The sequence below is a fragment of the Mytilus edulis genome, chromosome 11 (assembly GCF_963676685.1).
Source record: "Mytilus edulis chromosome 11, xbMytEdul2.2, whole genome shotgun sequence".
NCBI lineage: Eukaryota > Metazoa > Mollusca > Bivalvia > Mytilida > Mytilidae > Mytilus > Mytilus edulis.
In genome coordinates this window covers 80,871,292-80,892,384 of record NC_092354.1, presented here as the reverse complement: position 1 = coordinate 80,892,384, position 21,093 = coordinate 80,871,292, and the positions used below count along the sequence as shown (strand labels likewise).

The following is a 21,093-nucleotide window of genomic DNA, read 5'->3' as shown; positions in this document are numbered from 1 at the left end:
TGGTTGATTATATAGAGAATCACAGAAGCATGACTGTAGCAGGCCCCTTCTTATGACTGTCAGTGGGCCCCCTTATAAAAGATTCTGGATCTGCCACTGTGGTAATATACACTTTCTAAAATATTACACCAAATTCATTTAAATCTAATACTCATAAAATCTGATTCAGATATATATTCAGAATTTTCAATCATCATCTTTCAATATTTGTACAATTATTTTAGATTAAATAGTGTTTTAACGTAAACTATTTTTAACAAAACAATAAGTTAAGCTATTAATTGTATTATTTCGTACTTGTCGTAGTGTTAATAATAGATTTTATCTGAAAAGGAAACTGCTTACTACATGTAAAAATGTACCTTGATACATACATGTACTAAGATATTATATTTAATAATAAGGAAAACTTTGAGGAAATAGTTTCCTGTTTGTCATTACTATACAAATGGAGGTACATGTATCTTAACAAATCTTGTAATGTTACTTGATATAAATTTCATTTTTATAATAATTTTTATACTTATGATATATATATTGCAAAAGATTTAAAAGTACTGAAATTTGAAATCAAAATAGCAAGTTTGTGTTACAATTAAGTTGTTTGGTAGCCTGAGATTGCAATGACTTTAGGCTTCTTACCAACCAGAAGAAGAATGATAAAAAAAGGTCATCAGATATAAAAGCAATCTTAAGCTAAATCAGCTGATTGACCAAGTGTTGAAATTAAAAAAAAATAAATTAGAATATAAACAATTCAAACTTAAAAAAAAAAAAATATTTCACGTTTTATCCCCACTGCTTTACTTTTAGAATACAATAGAAATAGATGCATCTTGACTGAAATTAAGTACTGTAAATTCAGAAATTATTGCGAGGTTTTTATTATTACGAAAAATGAGACAGGGTTATAATCGCAATAATTTAAACTTGCATTTTGACATTTTTATATATGAATTGAACAGTTTTTTTTCTCAATATCGCAAAAATTAAAATCGCATTATAGTCTAAAATGACAAAATCGCAATAATAAATGCATGCAATAATTTCTGAATTTACAGTTCACAAATATAAAGGTGCCAGAGTATTCATTCCTTTTCTCTTGTTGACTTAATTAACTCCTTCAGTTTTGGCATAGAACCTACATGTACTAGTACAAAAATGTAGTATGTCTTAACGATGACTCATAGTCATGCATGGTGACTTTATGAATTTGTATAAATTTTCGTCAATAACATGTATTTTCCAATACTGAATTAAGCCTTGTGACCCAAAAGAAAAAGATTACTAAAAGAGGATTTTCTACTTTTTCTTGTGTTTTTGAATTGTTGTCTTATTGCTAATTTCTAACACCTCCATTTAACATGTTTAAGTATTTTTCCAAAACCACATAAGCAAGTCTCCACTCCAAAAACACCCACTCACTGGCCTTGTGAAAGTATGCTTGCCTTGAGCATGTTGAGTGTGGGGTATTGTAGGTTCAAAAGCTCAAATCATACAAAATTGGTATTTGCTGCCTCTCAATTCAGCATGGGATATCTTATGGAGAAAGAGTATAGTCTGGTTGACTTATAAGTAAGATAATATGTTCTCAGTTGAAGTTAAATTTAACTTTTCATTCTGTGGACTGTTACTTCATACTTTGTGAATTACTATGTAGCTTATTAAAAGATCAACTCAGCATGCATATATGGTAGTCTATTACAAAAATATAAGGTTCATATTCAGGGATGGACCCTATCATTTTCAATAGGGGAGGAGTGGTCCCAAAGAAGGTTAAAGATGGGGCTCCAACCATATGTACCCATTCAAATGCATTGATCCACAAAAAAGGGGGGATTCCAACGCCTGGTACCCACTGGATTCACCACTGATATTCATTACACAAGAATATGTAATAGTCCAGTGATATCAATATATATATATGTATCTTATATTTGCCACTGGACAAGAAACTCAAATCCATTAATCAAAGTCAAATCCATTTTGAAGTGCATGGTTTTAAATAAATATATATATGAAGAATTGAAGACACTTTCTAATTGTCCCCAGCCTATAGATTGACAAAACTTATTTATTTATAATTGCTGCAAAGGGAAAGTAATTTAAAACCATTGTTTTCGTAATTATATTTTTATTTTAAAAACTTATGAAACCTTTTGTTTAAAAACTTGTTATAAAACTTTTAAGTTAGCCTTTGTTATCTTGAAAGAAAACAACAGTTGATTTATAAACAAATCTATAATTACACATCTAGAAGTAAACAATTTACAGGTAAATAACAGGTAAACAGGTGTTAATAATCCAATACACAACCAAACATCAAAAGTGTTTGTCAGTGAGTGATAGATTTCCCACAGATATATGAATGAACAGATCTGTATAAAGCTACTGGGATTGTTATGTTATCATTATTATGATCTGAGTTGGACTTTCACTTGGGTTTTATTTATATATTTAGAATGTATGTAATACCTCATTCATACTTTAATTTGGGTGAGTTTCCTTTTTTTTTTAAACTAAAATATATTTATAATCAGGGGCGCATCCAGTCATTTAAAAAAAAAGGGGGGGGTCCTAACCCAGGATAAAAGGGGGGGGGCTCCAACCAAAGGTCCCCATTCAAATAAAATTGAGAATGGAAATGGGGAATGTGTCAAAGAGACAACAGCCCATGGCCATAGAGCAGTGAACAGCAGAAGGTCACCAACAGGCCTTCAACATGTTCAATGTTTGATCGTTCAAATGCATTGATCGTCCAAAAGAGGGGGGTTCCAACCCCTGGAACCCCCCTTGATCCGCCACTGGTAATATAATTATAACATGTATAAAATTGAGCTCTTGGTTTAATGCATTGTTGTAAAGTAAACTTGGATGTGATTGTTAGCTGAGGCTATAGCTAATTTAGAGGGAAGAGGGTGGAGGATTGTGCAGGGAGCTGTCCCCCACTTATGGAGCTACATAAATGATATAAGCATATTATCTTTACAAGCATCAGACTTGGCAACTTAAGGGGTATGTCATCATTTAAAAATTGTGGAAAGTTGAAAATGTACTGAAGTTTATTTAAGGCCTTTATATGGAGAAATAGATCACTGTTTTACTAATATATATGACACAGAATGTAATGATTGATCATGTTTGTACTGACATACATAATATAATACAATGGCCAACATATTTTACTAATTTCCTTTGAATAATTCAATCAACAGAGTTACAACTGTTGATAATATCAACCTTTGATCCCACATATTGAAGGATTCATTTTAAAAAGTAGGGCATCAATGAAAATGTGGAATGTCCTTATAAACTGGGTTCTCAGTTTTAATTATATATAAACATAAATAAAATATAACTTTTATTTCATATTAGAAGTGGATAGATGCAAGACTTTTACTGCTTTATCGATTTCATTGCGGCTTAATTTGCCTCTTAAAAAATATCGGATAAATGTCTGTATTTAATTGCTAGTCCATCATGAAATATTTGAATGTATGTGACTATGTGTTACAATATGAATTTGATTAATGATTGATGTTTAAACCTACTTTTAGCAATTACCCTTATTTGCGATTTTTTGTCCGTCTGTTTTAATTGGTAGAGGAAGCAATAGTAACCAGAGTAAACCACAGAATGTCTGCAGGATATACATGTAGTAATTAGAACCCAAAAAGAATTTGACGTGCATATATAAATATACACAATTAAAGTCCAGTCCACAAAATAGGTTCTATGTTTTATAATATGCCACTGAATATGAACCAGCTGTGTGCTGGAATAATACAGATCATCACCCAAGTGAAAATAACAGATGTTTTATAAAACATTGTAAATGTCTTTGTTATCAGACACAAATATTTTATTAATAAACTCTTGACTGAATATTTTGAACTCTTAATCTCTCATCAGTTTGAAATATTTCTTACCATGAAAGTATGCATTTCCTCATGTTTCTGGGAAGATTGAAAGTTCGATTGTAAATTTGTGTGTAATTATTAATTATTTTAATTACTACTCTACAAAAATAAAGCAAATTTACAAATTACAATTAAGATAAAGTTAAAAAAAAAAATAATGTCCAGAACATTATGAAAAGGAAGTGTATGAAATGATAGCACCTATGATAGATTTGTATATACACTAAACGTAGATTTTTGGTTGACACTGATTTCTTGTATCTGAGATCTGAAATTATAGGAATTCTCTAAATATGACATTTAGAATCTCTGTAGTAAATTTGTTGAGAGGAGCCTAAATTGACCAACTGAACACCTTACGTTTTGAGTTTTGATTTAATATAAAATGTCAAAATAATATTTGTGTGAAAGAAGAAAGATAATTAACATCTGTCAATGAGACTGTGCTAATGTTTAACCCGAACAACAGAAATAACTCATGTAGAAATTCTGATTAGCAATTGAAAGAAAAGTTTTTTTCATACAATTATATATGTGATACATCTTTTTTTTTTAAATTATTTTTTTTCAACAAAAAAGAGACTTGTTTCATTAATTCGTGCTGACTGATTCAGTTGATATATTTTATTTTATCAAACATACACTTTTATTGAATGAAGAAAATATTTTTGTATTATAATAATATTGATATGACTTCTACATGAGGTGGATTTTTATCTATGTTTAATAATTCTTCTTCTCTGGAGAGATCATGGTTTTGTTTCCCCTGTTGTGATCACAAGTTTTATATATCAGTGTTCACAGTATACCAGCATTGATCTGATTAATAAGAGGGGGGATTTACTTTATGTGTTTTGATAATTCTCTACTTCTACCACTGTGGAGAGATGCTGTTTATTTCCCCCTGATCACAAGTTTTATATATCAATGTTAACAGTATAACACCGTTTATCTGATTACTATTGGGGGGGGGGGGGGGGATTTTACTCTTCATGTTTTATCTAATTCTACCTCTGTAGAGAGATGCTGGTTATTTCCCCCTGATCACAAGTTTTATATATCAATGTTAACAGTATAACACCGTTTATCTGATTACTATTGGGGGGGGGGGGGGATTTTACTCTTCATGTTTTATCTAATTCTACCTCTGTTGATAGATGCTGTTTATTTCCCCCTGATCACAAGTTTTATATATCAATATTAAACAGTATACCAGCATTTATCTGATTAATACAGGGGGGATTTTACTTTATGTGTTTTGATAATTCTCTACTTCTACCACTGTAGAGAGATGCTGGTTATTTCCCCCTGATCACAAGTTTTATATATCAATGTTAACAGTATAACACCAGTTATCTGATTAAGAAATTGATTATTATCAGAAATGAATTTGTAGGTTTCAAATATATATGATATGTATCTGTTAGAAGTAAATGTTAAGATGATTGGGTGTTTTGATGAATAATGCATGGGGTTTTACAAACAATCATTACAGCATATGCTAATGTAGTATTAATGAAAAAGGATGCTTGATGTATAGGCCTACAGCCAGGATGTCTGGGAGGGTCGTTATTTGGTGTCATGCAGCTGAGTAGTCGAAATAATTATTTAAAAGTCAAAGCAAAAAAATATAATAGCCTTTCGAGACGGCATAATTAATTGGACTAGCAGCCTAGGACTTTAATCATGTTAATAGTAAAACTTCAATCTAAATCTCAACTCTTAAATAGTTAAACTTTAATTTGAATCTAGACCTATTATAGTATTTTTAGGTTATTTGTCTGCCCTTTGCACAAATTTGGTGGTTGAATGGAACACTGCTTTTTGATAACTCAGTAGATTATTGCATTATAAACTTATGAAAATTACCTCAAAAGGATCATTCCAAAAATAACCAAATTAATATCCCAAAATATTTATTTCATAGATATAAGAAATATAAGTTACAAAGGATTTTAAGAAAGAAATAATAATTATTAATAGATAAGTGTATGTAATGATTTCTGATTCAGAGTCAGATGTGATAACATTTTGTGGTTATAAATCGTGTGTTAAGGAACATTGTAGGAGTATGTATACAAGTACCTGTTACATTTGTATTGACACATTGTACATGTATATGTAGTTAAATGATTACTTTGTCCTAGATTAATAACATTGTACACATTATCCAGGAAATAATACAAGTTTGTTATTTAAAATATTTATATCATCATGCATAAATTAGTAAAACTGTGAATATTATTAATAATAGAAAACCAAACAATTGAAATCTGTCATTTAGATGATGAGAAGACTGTTTTGTAATTAAGATTAAGAATTTCGTCATGTTCATCACATAAAAAAACTGAAAAAAAACTATAGCTGAACATTGGAGTGATTTAGCTCAATGTGACATCAATGATGATGATACACAGCAAACAAACAACAAAAATAACTATAAGCATAACATATTTTTATTTTTAATTTACATGTATCAGCATTCGTTAAAGGACTATAGGTTTTTAACATCCAAATCCTCCCACATTTTTTATTCTCAACCAATGGAATTATTGTTAGCTATTTTTAAAAATAGACAAATTTAGTTTTATAACATCCGTATAATTGATGATATTGTTTGAGATTAAAGGTCAATGAGTATATCATGGTACAATTCGTTTAAAATAAAGATAACGATAATTTGTAAAACTATCTCAGGACTTTTCTCAGGATCTTATAAATATAAAAAGTATGTGGATATAAAAATCTTATACATTTTATACCATAAGCAAGTAAAATTTGTTTTACAACATTGACTTTAAGAAGTAAGTACTTGAATAAATTTTGTCTTCTAACTTTTTGACTGAAATTTGAGATTTTAATATTTTGGTTAACATGGAAGAGAGAAAGAAAACAGCAATCAAATAATATATATACAAACAATTAGAGAACAATTACAGGTCAATATCAGGTCAAAAACAGAAAGCGTGCAGTAAGTTCTGAAATCTTATACTTTAAATGTAGTATCAAAAAATACTTGAAACAAGGAAAAATTTAAATTTAGAATAATTTTGAATACTGGAAAATTGATAAGAAATTTATGATGAAAATTAGCCATGCAGGTATGGTTAAGGGGGGTAAGTAAATTCATAGTGAAATATTAGTGAAAGTAATAGCATGTTTGTTTAGTTTTTAGCTCACCTGGCCCGAAGGGCCAAGTGAGCTTTTCTCATCACTTGGCGTCCGTCGTCTGTCGTCGTCCGTCGTCGTCGTCCGTCGTCGTCCTGCGTCCAGCGTTAACTTTTACAAAAATCTTCTCCTCTGAAACTACTGGGCCAAATTTAACCAAACTTGGCCACAATCATCATTGAGGTATCTAGTTTGAAAATTGTGTCCGGTGACCTTGCCAACTAACCAAGATGGCCGCCATGGCTAAAAATAGAACATAGGGGTAAAATGCAGTTTTTGGCTTATAACTCAAAAACCAAAGCATTTAGAGCAAATCTGACATGGGCTAAAATTGTTTATCAGGTTAAGATCTATCTGCCTTGAAATTTTCAGATGAATCTGACATTCCGTTGTTAGGTTGCTGCCCCTGAATCAGTAATTTTAAGGAAATTTTGCTGTTTTTGGTTATTATCTTGAATATTATTATAGATAGAGAAAAACTGTAAACAGCAATAATGTTCAGCAAAGTAAGATCTACAAATAAGTCAACATGACCAAAATGGTCAGTTGACCACTGTAGGAGTTATTGCCCTTTATAGTCAATTTTTAACCATTTTACGTAAATCTTAGTTATCTTTTAGAAAAATCTTCTCCTCTGAAACTACTGGGCCAAATTAATTGAAACTTGGCCACAATCATCTTTGGGGTATCTAGTATAAAAATTGTGTCCGGTAACTTGGCCAACCAACCAAGATGGCGGCCATGGCTAAAAATAGAACATGGGAGTAAAATGCAGTTTTTGGCTTATAACCCAAAAAACAAAGCATTAAGAGCAAATCTGACAGAGTTGAAATTGTTGATCAGGTCAAGATCTATCTGCCCAGGAATTTTCAGATGAATTGGATCATCGGTTGTTAGGTTGCTGCCCCTAAATTGGTAATTTTGAGGAAATTTTGCTGTTTTTTTGTTATTATCTTGAATATTATTATAGATAGAGATAAACTGTAAACAGCAATAATGTACAGTAAAGTAAGAACTAAAAATGAGTCAACATGACCAAAATAGTCAATTGACCCCCTGAGGAGTTATTGCCCTTCATAGTCATTTTTTAACAATTTTCACAAAATTTGTAGATTTTCACTAACATTTTCCACAGAAACTACTGTTATAGATAGAGATAATTGTAAGCAGCAAAAATGTTTAGTAAAGTAAGATCTTCAAACACATCACCATCACCAAAACACAATTTTGTCATGAATTCATTTGTGTACAATGTTTAATATTAACATAGACCAAGGTGAGCGACACAGGCTCTTTAGAGCCTCTAGTTTTTTCATCCTACATTTCTTATCACTTTCCTAGAATTCAAAATTATTTTCAGATTTAAATAATTCCTTATTTTGACATATATAGTTCAATGTTCAACTAGATAACAATCTACATTATCCCCCATTTAGCAATGTGTTATACATGTGTACATATAGTGTTATTTTATTCATAAACAATTTGTGTATACATGCTCTGAGTATTACAATGTAATTTTTGTCTTTTTCAGAAGTAGAGAGAGACAGACTAGGGATACAGTGCAGAATTAGGGGGAGATAATTCCTAAGTTAAAACATTCCAAACAGGATATTCCAGTTCTCCCCCTTTGTGTTTGAAAATTAATCAGTATTTATTCCAAAAATATTAAATTTAAAATCTTAGATTAAAGGAATTTTTGCAAATGCAACACCGACTTCATTGATACCTCACATTTGTTTGAATGAGTGAAGAAAGATAAATCTATTTGTGGGAGTTACTTCTGATCTCATCGTAACTTAAACATAGCCGTATCCATTATCTACTCGTGAACCTCTTGTGATCTCAGCATATCCAGGCTTTATTTCAGCAATCTCAGCTCTAATCTGTGATTTCATATACAACTGAAAACTTTGAGTACACCATCTGCAAAGTTGTATTTTTCTTATTATTTTGTGTGTACCTTCCTGTGGTGTTGACAGACTGTGATATTGAGAAGCGTGGCCAGATATAATCTGTAATGATGGGTGATGGTTTATTTTGTTTTACATGCTGCATAGCTGAACAGCCTCAACCTGTAAGTATAACCTTGACCTTTAGACAAATTACAGAAAAACAGTATAACCTTGACCTTTAGACAAATTACAGAAAAACAGTATAACCTTGACCTTCAGACAAATTACAGAAAAACAGTATAACCTTGACATTCAGACAAATGACCAAAAAAATGTATAACCTTGTCATTCATACACATTACAAAGAAATTAAATATAAAAAAGTGAACTCAAACCACAAATATTAGTATCTCTGAAAATAGATGTATCCACAGTTTATTATGTATGTAAGATTACAGATCTGACAGAAATGTAAATAAACAATTTCATCTGATCACAAATAATGTTTCAAAAGTCCACATACTCTCCTTATTTCCTATACAATGAAGTCATTACTAATTATTAATATCTTCTTTTTTGCCCCAGAAGAGGCGGCGACGACTTGATCCCAGTATGATAGGAGAACCTACTGAATTCCGACACACTGCTCACATAGGATCAGGGGAAGCTAGAAACTCATTAAATGTAAGTGTTGTCATGGTTATTTTAGTCCTCTGTTGGACTAGGCCATGAACTGGATTTATTTTCAATTTCTTTTACATTTTTCATGTTTCATACATAAATGGTATTAACATTTTTCCAACAGAATCATTTTTATGTTTCCACAGAACCATTTTCATGTTTACACATAATCATTTTGGAAAATTCAAAAACAGTTTTTGCTTTGAAGTAATTTAATGAAATGAATCATGATTGTTCAAAACTGTAAGCAGTTTTCTTATTTTTGAATCCTGAACCAAAACTGTTATTGAAAAACAATCACACTAGTTTATATGGCTTGGTCTTTGGCTATCATATGTATTCAAGAGGTGTTGGATCTCCATTTTTGATAAATCTTGAAACAAACCCAACTCAGGTGGTTAAAATAAAGTTTGTAATCTCAACTTTGAACCGTAATATGAGTTTGTTCAAACAAATCCTAGTTTTAATTTCATAACCTATCCTTTTGTAAATTAACCAAAATATATAATGAAGTTGTTAATTTTATACGATTGTGTGTTAGGCAGATGGAACCAAGAATACTGAGGCTATTTCAGTAAGTATGGCTCGTTTCCTGTACACAATATTTCGTAAATGCTTGTCAAATATACAGGTATTTATCATAAAGAAAAAAAATTAAATCCCCTTAATAATTGGTTTCAAAGTTGAACTATTTTTCTATTTTGCTTTCTTATTACAAAGCATTTTTAATTGTCTGATGTTTAAATAACGGTATACTACTGTTGCCTTTATTTGTCACACTACCATCCATTTTTTCGCCAAAAAAGCTCTACTGACTCCGTCAACTAAACCCTCTCTTATTCTTATCACGAGGGCCTTTTAGCATCATGGTAAATTTCTCATTGAACATGATGAAATTTCATGTCCATTAAATTCATGGTAGCTATATACATGATATATTTAGTTTCTTATTTATTGTTTTAGATGAACCAAATATTTATCATGGTCTTACCTTATATCATGTTTATTATTGCATTTGTTTCCTTAAGGTAGATAGGGTGTCTTCCTCCATCTTGGATTTTGAAATACTAGAAAACAAGGTCTAGATCTTTGATGAAATGTGCAAATTTTTATAGCAGTAGGTAATTCATGTGTAAGAATTTTCATTATAATATAGAAAATGCCATGTTTGATCATATTTATGATTGTATTTTACAAAAATAAGAATTCTTTTGTTTGATTAATTTTTTTCCAACTTTGTCAAATAAGGGGAGGCAACTCAAATGCAAGGGCAGATAATCCAGATAGTGTTACTTTTACAATAGAATGTGTTAGGAATTTACCCATTTTTACATGTAGCAAGAAAACGAGTCCGGTGACCCCATTTTTTCTTTTTCTTTTCTAAAAGCATAAAATTGAAGCTATCTTCTCATATTTTATCTCAAAATTCTATGGTGTGGTTTGCGTTTTATGGCAAAAAAATGGGTCTTCCATGCATAATCTATACAAAATCTTGACAATTTTGAACAACCTGTAGCGTGAAAATGAGTCGGTTGACCAATTCTTTTTATTAATGTTTTTAAACAAGCAGGACATGAACTACATTTTGGCAAATTATTAAAAGATTCTATGGATTATAATTTAGACACCCCATCTATAAATAGAACTTCATTATCTTATCTTTGATTATCATCACAATGATCACTCTGTGTCTATAAATAGACATTCATTATCTTATCTTTGACTATCATCACAATGATCACTCTAGATCTGTGTCTATAAATAGACATTCATTATTTAATCCCTGACCCTGTATTAGTATTCGACCACTATATGCATATAGACATCCCTCCTAAACAATTATTTCAGAATGGTCATTATACCACAAATATTTATCTTTATAGCTTTAATGAACATGTATATCCTAAAATGAAATGTTTCAGTATAGCATCTTATAACTGTCATGACTATTTTTCATATCTCAGAATTTAGAGTTTACTTTATTTTGATAAGAAATTTCACATAATTATAATCATGATAATACATTTTTGCAATTATGATTAATAGGAAGAGTTTTGAAAACGCCTTTGTTTGTTTGCATCTCTCCTGGACATAGAAATTTAAATGCTGCTTAAATGGAGAGTTGTCTCATTGGCACTCATACCACATCTTCCTATATCTATTTGCTCTTTTTTGAGTTGGCTAAAATGTTTCAGTTTTAAAATCTTAAAATTACTTTTCATTGAATTTTCAGCGGCTTTTCTCTCTTAATTAAAATCTAATCTCAAATGTGAACTACGCTTAAATTTCAGACTAATTTAATTGACTATTGATGAAGAAAATCAACCAGTCTTGATTTACACTTGTCTGATCGATGCATGAGTTGTCTCTATAGCAAATTTAAAATGCTGATGCATATTCATTAGATGCTGATGCATATTCATTAGATGCTGATGCATATTCATTAGATTGATTGATTGTTGGTTGATTTACATCCAAATGTTTCATGCATGTTCAGGATAAGAACAAGTTAACAATAAATACAATAGGTAGGTCTTGTAATAGAGGCCATCCAAGATGATGGTCAGGAAAATTTGGACAGCCACTGGAAAATGAGGATATATTTGATAGGGACAGAAATTTTGCCTTGCAACAGGCCACCTACGGACCCATCAACGAGTTGTTGCTAGGTTTCTTAACGTGCAACGAGCGTGGCACTCTCTTTACATATATTTATTAGATAAAATAATTACCTTTTCCAAAGGTGAACTTTTATTTGTAGTGTCCAACATTGTCCAAAGTGCCTTTCATGGACATAGAAAAGAAAAGATGTATTTTCAGAAGACAGTAAAAATTTCCATTATTTATTTAAGATTTATTCACAGAGACTTTCAACCTTCAGGGTTCACACAAACAAATAAACTCATTGGCAAATATTCTCAAAAAATTAATTTCAATGCATGTTTAATCAAAATCATAATTCATCCTAGATTTCTGGTCAAAACAGATTGGAGGCAAAAATTAAAACCTTAATTACTAACTTTTAAGCCCTGCCGTAGTAGAGGGGGTATTAAGTTTTAGCCTTGTTTCTTGATTTAACAATGTTCAGGTTAATGTCCATGAGTAAGGGTTCTTATTGATATGTATTCCTGTTATTTTTTATTGCAGTTAACAACTGTCCAGAATCAGATGTCCAGTAAAGGAGGGTATGACCACACGTGTCCACATGATGTCAAGTTAAATGTTATAGATCTGCCTCAATCACAAAGATGAGTAAGTACTCCACAGGTGTCCACACGATGTCAAGTTAAATGTTATAGATCTGCCTCAATCACAAAGATGAGTAAGTATTCCACAGGTGTCCACACGATGTCAAGTTGAATGTTATAGATCTGCCTCAATCACAAAGATGAGTAAGTATTCCACACGTGTCCACACGATGTCAAGTTGAATGTTATAGATCTGCCTCAATCACAAAGATGAGTAAGTACTCCACACGTGTCCACACAATGTCAGGTTAAATGTTATAGATCTTCCTCAACCACAAAGATGAGTAAGTACTCCACAGGTGTCCACACAATGTCAGGTTAAATGTTATAGATCTGCCTCAATCACAAAGATGAGTAAGTACTCCACAGGTGTCCACACAATGTCAGGTTAAATGTTATAGATCTGCCTCAATCACAAAGATGAGTAAGTATTCCACAGGTGTCCACACGATGTCAAGTTGAATGTTATAGATCTGCCTCAATCACAAAGATGAGTAAGTATTCCACACGTGTCCACACGATGTCAAGTTGAATGTTATAGATCTGCCTCAATCACAAAGATGAGTAAGTACTCCACACGTGTCCACACAATGTCAGGTTAAATGTTATAGATCTTCCTCAACCACAAAGATGAGTAAGTACTCCACAGGTGTCCACACAATGTCAGGTTAAATGTTATAGATCTGCCTCAATCACAAAGATGAGTAAGTACTCCACAGGTGTCCACACAATGTCAGGTTAAATGTTATACATCTGCCTCAATCACAAAGATAAGTAAGTACTCCTCACATGTCCACACGATGTCAAGTTAAATGATATAGATCTGCATCAATCACAAAGATGAGTAAGTATTCCACACGTGTCCACACGAGGTCAAGTTAAATGTTATAGATCTGCCTCAATCACAAAGATGAGTAAGTACTCCACACGTGTCCACACGATGTCAAGTTAAATGTTATAGATCTGCCTCAATCTCAAAGATGAGTAAGTACTCCACACGTGTCCACACGATGTCAAGTTAAATGTTATAGATCTGCCTCAATCACAAAGATGAGTAAGTACTCCACACGTGTCCACACAATGTCAGGTTAAATGTTATAGATCTGCCTCAATCACAAAGATGAGTAAGTACTCCACAGGTGTCCACACAATGTCAGGTTAAATGTTATACATCTGCCTCAATCACAAAGATGAGTAAGTACTCCACATGTGTCCACACGATGTCAAGTTAAATGTTATACATCTGCCTCAAACCCAAAGATGAGTAAGTACTCCACACGTGTCCAAACGATGTCAAGTTAAATGTCATAGATCTGCCTCAATCACAAAGATGAGTAAGTACTCCTCTCGATGCCATTGAAAAAATGTTGTGTCTGTTTAAGACTCATTTAGTACAATCCAGGATCCTGCTAGTATACATTTGGTTATCCCAAATTGTTCAAGTATATAAATGAAATATGCATGACTATGCGGTATGGGCTTTGCTCATTGTTGGAGGCAGTACGGTGACCTATAGTTGTTAATGTATGTGTCATTTTGGTCTCTTATGGACAGTTGTCTCATTGGCAATCATACCACATCTTCTTTTTTATATTTTTATATGATATGGGAATTCTGATTTGAACAAGGTGAAAAAACGACAAAAAGACTAGCAACAGTACACAAGACACAACTTTGAAAACTGAAGACTTAAGTTAAAAAAAATGTTGTTGTCTGTTTATCTTTTTTTTTTTAGGAAAAACTGTTTATATGGTAGAATGAAACATGAATTTTCTTACAAATTTTCAAGAATGACAGTTGGCTAATTTTAGAGCTTGTTACTACTGTATAAAGGAAGATTATGTTTAAAATCTTTTATAAATGAATACTCTATGAATTAATGACCAATAGTTTACAGGATTCATGAAGAAATATAAGATCTTTTACAAAATTTGTAGTATAAATTAAAACAATGACATTATTCTTGTTTTTTTTTATTTTTCAGAATTAACAAGAATAGCGTAGTTAATCACAGGACTCCTGTCTGATCAACAGAAATGTATATATTCACAGATAGTGCTTTAGTTGGATGTTACCATGGTTATGAAGCTCTAAATGTAACAATGCTTCTGATTGGATGAAAGACATAAAGGATGTTAGTTGTTTCCATGGTTATACAGTTCTTTCATTGTCATGTTACTATATATATAGTTTTGTTACTGTAATGTATCATAATGAAATATTATATATATGTGTCAATATAATTTATTTTTTGCTTTTTCTATAAAGATTTCATTTCATCATGATCATTATAATGTTTCTACACAACTTGTATTAGAATAAATAATTGACAGCATGAACAATAGGTAATTCAGTGAGAGGGTAAATTAAGTTATTGAAATGTAACCTTAACATCCTCCTGTATGTTGTTGAGAGTGCTGACTTAAGGGAAAGAAAATAGCATGGGCTAAACACTGATCAGCCTGGAATGTTTTAGCTTACTTTCTAAAAATTAAGTTATAAATATAAATTCTTATATGAAGAATGTTTTATGTTTTCAGGACAAGCTAAAATAGCTCAGTGTTTCACTGTAATAAGAAAATTTAGTTCCCATTATACTTGAAATTTGGAGCTTATTTTTCTTAAAATTTTAAGGGTTATAAATAGAAATGTTAATGCTCAAATGCCCACTCAAAGCAAAAAATTCTCACTATAAGTAAAGAATTTGAATAAATAACAATTAAGGTAGCAAAAGTTGATCAAAATATTGGATTCCATTGCTGAACCCCTCATATATTCTTTTTCTATTATTGCAATTTGTATAAAAGCACATATTCTTTTATAACTACAGCAATTTGTTGTAGATACTTAATTTTGTTAAATATATTTCTCCCCCCTCTTTTTTTACACATTTAGTTGTATAAAAGACTGGCAGATATATACTAACAGTTTAATATACTATGTGTTCAAATATAATGGTGGACCTTTGACAGGTACATTGGGATATGCAATGAAAAATAATAATGAAGATGTAATTTCATAACGTGTTTAATCCATTCTTTCATTGTTAACATGGAAATTTCAAATTGCCATTTAACTTGTAAAGCCAAAATGAACTTGCCATATCTGTTTATCCTTGAACAAATGTTTTCAATTTGACAAATTTTTGATGAAATCTATGTATTTTCTATGATCTTTTTAAGTTTAGTGTACAATATACATTTGGAAATGGTTAAAAGTATAGGTATAAAACATGCAGAAAAACGTTAAATTCACATAATTGAAGAAAAGTTTCCATTAATTTTTTGTCACTAAAACTTATTTTGTAAAATCTTTTTAAAAGAATTAATAATTTTACATAATGACTCTGACTTTAGTTCAATGCTGAATTAAAAATGCAGATTTCATATTTACAATTTTTTTCACCATTTATATTGGTATTAACTATCCTTTTGTATAAATCTATCTATTTTTTTATATCATGTGATTCATTAAGCTTTAACTGTTTTCTGGATAACAAATGAACCTGATTTCAGATCTAAGAAAGATAACTCTTCCATTATCATGTAAGATCAATTTTATTGCTTTTAAAGTTAATTAAATTTGGAATTTTTTTTTTTTAAATCAGATCAATTCTTGAAGCACTTTTGATGTTGGAAACACTGCCTATATTGGTTCACCATGAAAGTACTATATTCATTTCCACTGTGCTACAGAGAAATTTATTGTATGAAATGACTATAAACAATAAGTATAGGGGAGACAACTCACTATTTACACTTGCTATCATGGTATAGAAAAAAATTCACAAATGTGCAACTTTATATTTTTAAAGAAGCTATTTAGGTTTTATTGAGTTTGAATAGAGTGCAGTGCATTGATATTCATTTATAAATTGTGTTTCATTTTATTTTGGGATTTAAATGGTCTTGTAAAATTTACAATATTTAAATATAAACAAATATATGACAATATTTAAATATAAACAAATATATGTCAGTCTATATGAGAATATGGAGATGTGGGTATTTACGAAGTGATGAATAAATTAGAATACATAAGATCTTGTACCTGCATGAAAAGTCGTGAAATTTTAATTTTATAAATATTAGATTTGATAATTGATATGTTAATAATGGTAGCCTGCTTTTATGTGGAATGAAGGCTGTTGACAGCATCACATGACATGTTATTAACCAATAGAATACAAGTTAATTCTGAATATTGATGAAATGTCTTTTCCCCTGTTATCCAGAAAACTTTGTTCATGTTTGAATGTGTTAAATACCCATATTACACAGTTGAGGGATTTTTATACAAAATTTATATTTATATGTATATACTTGGGTGTTACAATCCTTAATTAGATTTATAATAATCCTGTTTATATATAGAATGGGTTTCATAATCCTAAAAATAGATTTATAGTATTGTTTATTTATAGAACTGGTGTTATAATCCCTAAAAATAGATTTATAATATTGTTTATTTATAGATTGCCTTATATCTGTGTTGACGATTAGTTTATGGTCACCTACAGGAAATATGCTACTTGTTAAATATGTTAAATGGAAAAATGTACTGTTCTAGATTTAATACGTGTCTTGGTTTTTTATGTTGTTAGGTTTCTGTCTCATAGACATATACCTCTGACACATCTACATGTATTTAGACTTTGGACTTTAAAATAGTAGGGGTCTTGAATTTTTTTTAAATGTTAAATTAAAATTTGTATTTTTTTAACTACCTTTTAAGCTGTTTCATTTCTAAGAGCAAAAGTCTTCCAAAGTTTAAATTTAATGAAGTTTAAATTAAGCAATTTTTTTAAAAAGGGCATACATTTTTCTAGAACTTTTTCTTTTATTAAAGATAAATTTTGTTCTTGACAGATTTTCTGTAAAATAAAAAATGCCAGGGGTATTTCAGCAGTGCCTCTCCCGAAGATTGACAACATTAGAGTAGAAAGTGAGAGCTGTTTGATTTCCTTTAGTTGTAGTATTATATAGTTCATGTTATTTGTATATATTGTTAAACAACATGTATATAATTTGTATATAACAATTCCTATCATTTTCCTTAGAGAATATATGTGCTTTATATTTCATTTTACAAACTTTATAATTTGCATGTAAGATTGCATTCCTGTACCAATTTAATATTTTTTTTCTTGAGGATTTTCATTTTGCAGTTTGGAAGAAAATCTTCATTTTGATTATAATTTTTTTTTACAAGATTTTGTCATGATGAATAATGCATGAAGTTCAATATAAAAAGCCTTTTAACCTTGTATATGAAATTTAGAAAAAAAATTATGTTTAGATAGATAAGGAAAAAAATCCTAATAATGAATTTAGTTTAACATTGTTTCTGACTTTTGATTTATTCTTTATACTGATATGTTGAGTACAAAAATTTAGATGATATGAAAGAAAAAATATTAATTCTTACTAAAAAAAAAACTTGGGAATTATACACTCACTTCAGTAGTGTGAATGATGAGTCTTTTGTAAATGAAACGCTCGACTGGAGTACAAAAATATAGGCTTGATACCTTTAATGATTTAATTTTATTATTTCCCGTAATTTATCTATTTTTCTTATTTTTTTTATGTTCTGTATTGTTTCTAGTCAAATGTTGTCTTCGTCCTTTCCCGGCATTTTGTTTGTTTTGCTAAGAGGCTATTTTTTTCTGTATTGGTTTACACATTTATGTATTTTAAGGTCACACCAAAATGTTACTCTTTCTGATATAGATGAAAGTATTTAAATCCTAAAAGAATCATGTTTTTATTATTTACATAAATGGTTGAAAACCGTCAAAGAATCCCTTTTTTTCAGGCATCAATTTAATTTTTGAGCATTTTTCAAGTATGAGCCCCGTCATTGGTCAAAAACTACAAAGTACTGTAGTTGTACTTTCAGGCAAACTATTTTTAAAAACCATATTAATCATGGTGTAAAAAGTTTTGGCAAAGGAGTAGGTCCGGTAAGGACCGATTTTGGCCTCAAATTTCAGGTTCATCTGACGAAAGATTTTGACCACTTTTTAAACACTTAAGTGTCTATTTCATTTGATTTGATTAGTTTATGTGAAAGATTTTAACTTATTTAGTCATTAAAAACGATCCGATTCAAGCCTAAATATGAAAAATCTACCAAATATGCCAAAAAATGTCAATTTTCAGATGGTTTTTGTCAAAAATGAAAGTGGCCGCATCCGTGTTCATCCTCAACCTTTATATATGTTATGTATAATCATAAAGTACAACTTACATTTCAATATTAAGGATGAACACGAATGCGGCCACTTTCGTTTTACACGAAAACCGTCCAAAATTCAACTAAAATGCTAGAATTGTGAAGATTTCAGTAATTTAGCATGACTTAATGGTGCTAGTACCCGATATATGTGCATTGTATTATCAAAAACAGCCCATATTTATGTATCAGAAGCATTCTACTGTCCAATAAATAAATAAAAGTTTACATTTTAACAATTTTGTAAAACTGCTATATTTTGGGACCAAAAACTGGACCTACTCCTTTATGGAATATCAATACTATCCTTGAAAATATACCTTTACTAAATAAGTCTTTGTGTAATATCATGAAGTTGATTCTATTCATTTGTCTACAGTACAATATATTGGGGGGGGGGAAAAAGAAAATTTCAAGAAAAACATGGAATAAACTATGTATAAATGTCATTTTTGTTCTCCATTTAAAGCATTGACACAACAGTTTAATAGAGTTAAGATATGGTAACCAATTTGGATCTTTAAGTATTCTAAAAATTTGTGCATCTTTCCCCTTTAATAACGCAAGAAGATATTGTTTTTAACTATTTAAAGGAACAAATAATAGTTTTCATTGAATTTCCTTCACACATGAACATGTTCTCTCCTGTAAGTCCCTTCTGTTTCACTATGTTAACATTAAACTGGTGTGATGTTAAAATACAGTGATACTAATGATCTCTTATAGTCACCTTTAAACTTTAGAGTTGTCTACCTTTAGATAAAAATGTTTAGCCAATCAATCTCAACAGTACATGTTCAAATTGTAATGTAACTGGAAGCTAGTACTAAATTCATTTAAGGCTTTATATACATATTTAATACATCTAAACGGACATCCTATTTAACAAAGATGTTTTTTTAAAGTAAATATGAAATAGAAAATATATTAAATCTCTAGTAAGTTCAAATAAACATATACAATTAGGTATCATTATATAATGAGCCTGAAAGTTAGTACTGAATTCTTTTAAGGTTCTAAATACATATGAGATATTGCTAAATAGATATCCTTTCTTACAAAGATTTTGTAAAATAAATTCAAGATTGAAAAATATTTTGATCACTTATTTAATCTATACAATTTGGATACTTAGAGCAAATTTCCTTCTGTTTGTAGAGTAAAACTTTGGTTGGTTTGCTTACTTTGTTTGTATAAACGTTTACTCAAGCTTTGCAATTGAGAATGACATCGTCAAACAATATATATAGGGATAGTACAACATGTATGGATGATATTTTAATTTTTTATTTGACATTTTCCCATTTACAATTGTACAATAACAAACAAAACAAAGTTTTACTCAACTTGCAGTAGGAAATTAGCTCTAATATGTGTAAATTGTTCAAGTGCAATAGATTTAGAATAAAACACTGTCACAAGATTTCATATCAATCTTTGCTTTCAATAGTTGTAAACTTTTGCTTCAGATTTTCAGTTGTTGTTTAGTTTACCTGCTACACATGCTCAACACAATGCTCAGATTCCCCAGAAATTATGTTGCTTAGCAATAGATGACAAATAAAATGTTACATTGTTCTTTTATGTTTTATTATTTATTATCTCCCCTTAGTTACCTGGCTTTATTTTTGTTAAATTCACAAGGTTATTTGAATTTTGTAACAACATCAGAGATGCCTCAGATAGACATCAACCTTCTGTAAAGTAGGAGATAACTGTATTTTAAGCTCCGACGGCATCAATTGGGGATTTGATGGTCGCAAATTAAGTTTACTGGCGACGCGTAACGTCGAAGCTTAAAATACAATATTGTTATCTCCATTCTAATGAAACTGACAGAAAACAACGTTAAAACATGTATTTAAAATCTGTCATATGCCATCTGCGCTTGCGCGTACGTCCCATAGCATCAATTGTCAATTGATGCCATGTAAGAAAGTGACG

At 30.4% G+C, this 21,093-nt stretch overlaps 1 protein-coding gene across 11 annotated transcripts in view; it reads left to right on the top strand.

Moving 5' to 3' along the window:
* Positions 1–20,727, top strand: part of LOC139496402 (CDC42 small effector protein 2-like) — a 29,225-nt gene extending 8,498 nt beyond the window's left edge. The window contains exons 2-7 of one of the 11 annotated variants that reach the window (XM_071284986.1): positions 8,623–9,165; positions 9,569–9,667; positions 10,206–10,238; positions 12,812–12,861; positions 12,932–12,986; positions 14,897–20,727. In XM_071284986.1, the coding sequence (XP_071141087.1) occupies positions 9,109–9,165; positions 9,569–9,667; positions 10,206–10,238; positions 12,812–12,861; positions 12,932–12,986 (294 nt within the window). In that variant the 5' untranslated portion in view covers positions 8,623–9,108 and the 3' untranslated portion in view covers positions 14,897–20,727. The other 10 variants (XM_071284983.1, XM_071284984.1, XM_071284985.1 and 7 more) reach the window with 10 other exon arrangements.
* The last annotated feature ends 366 nt before the right edge of the window (positions 20,728–21,093 follow it).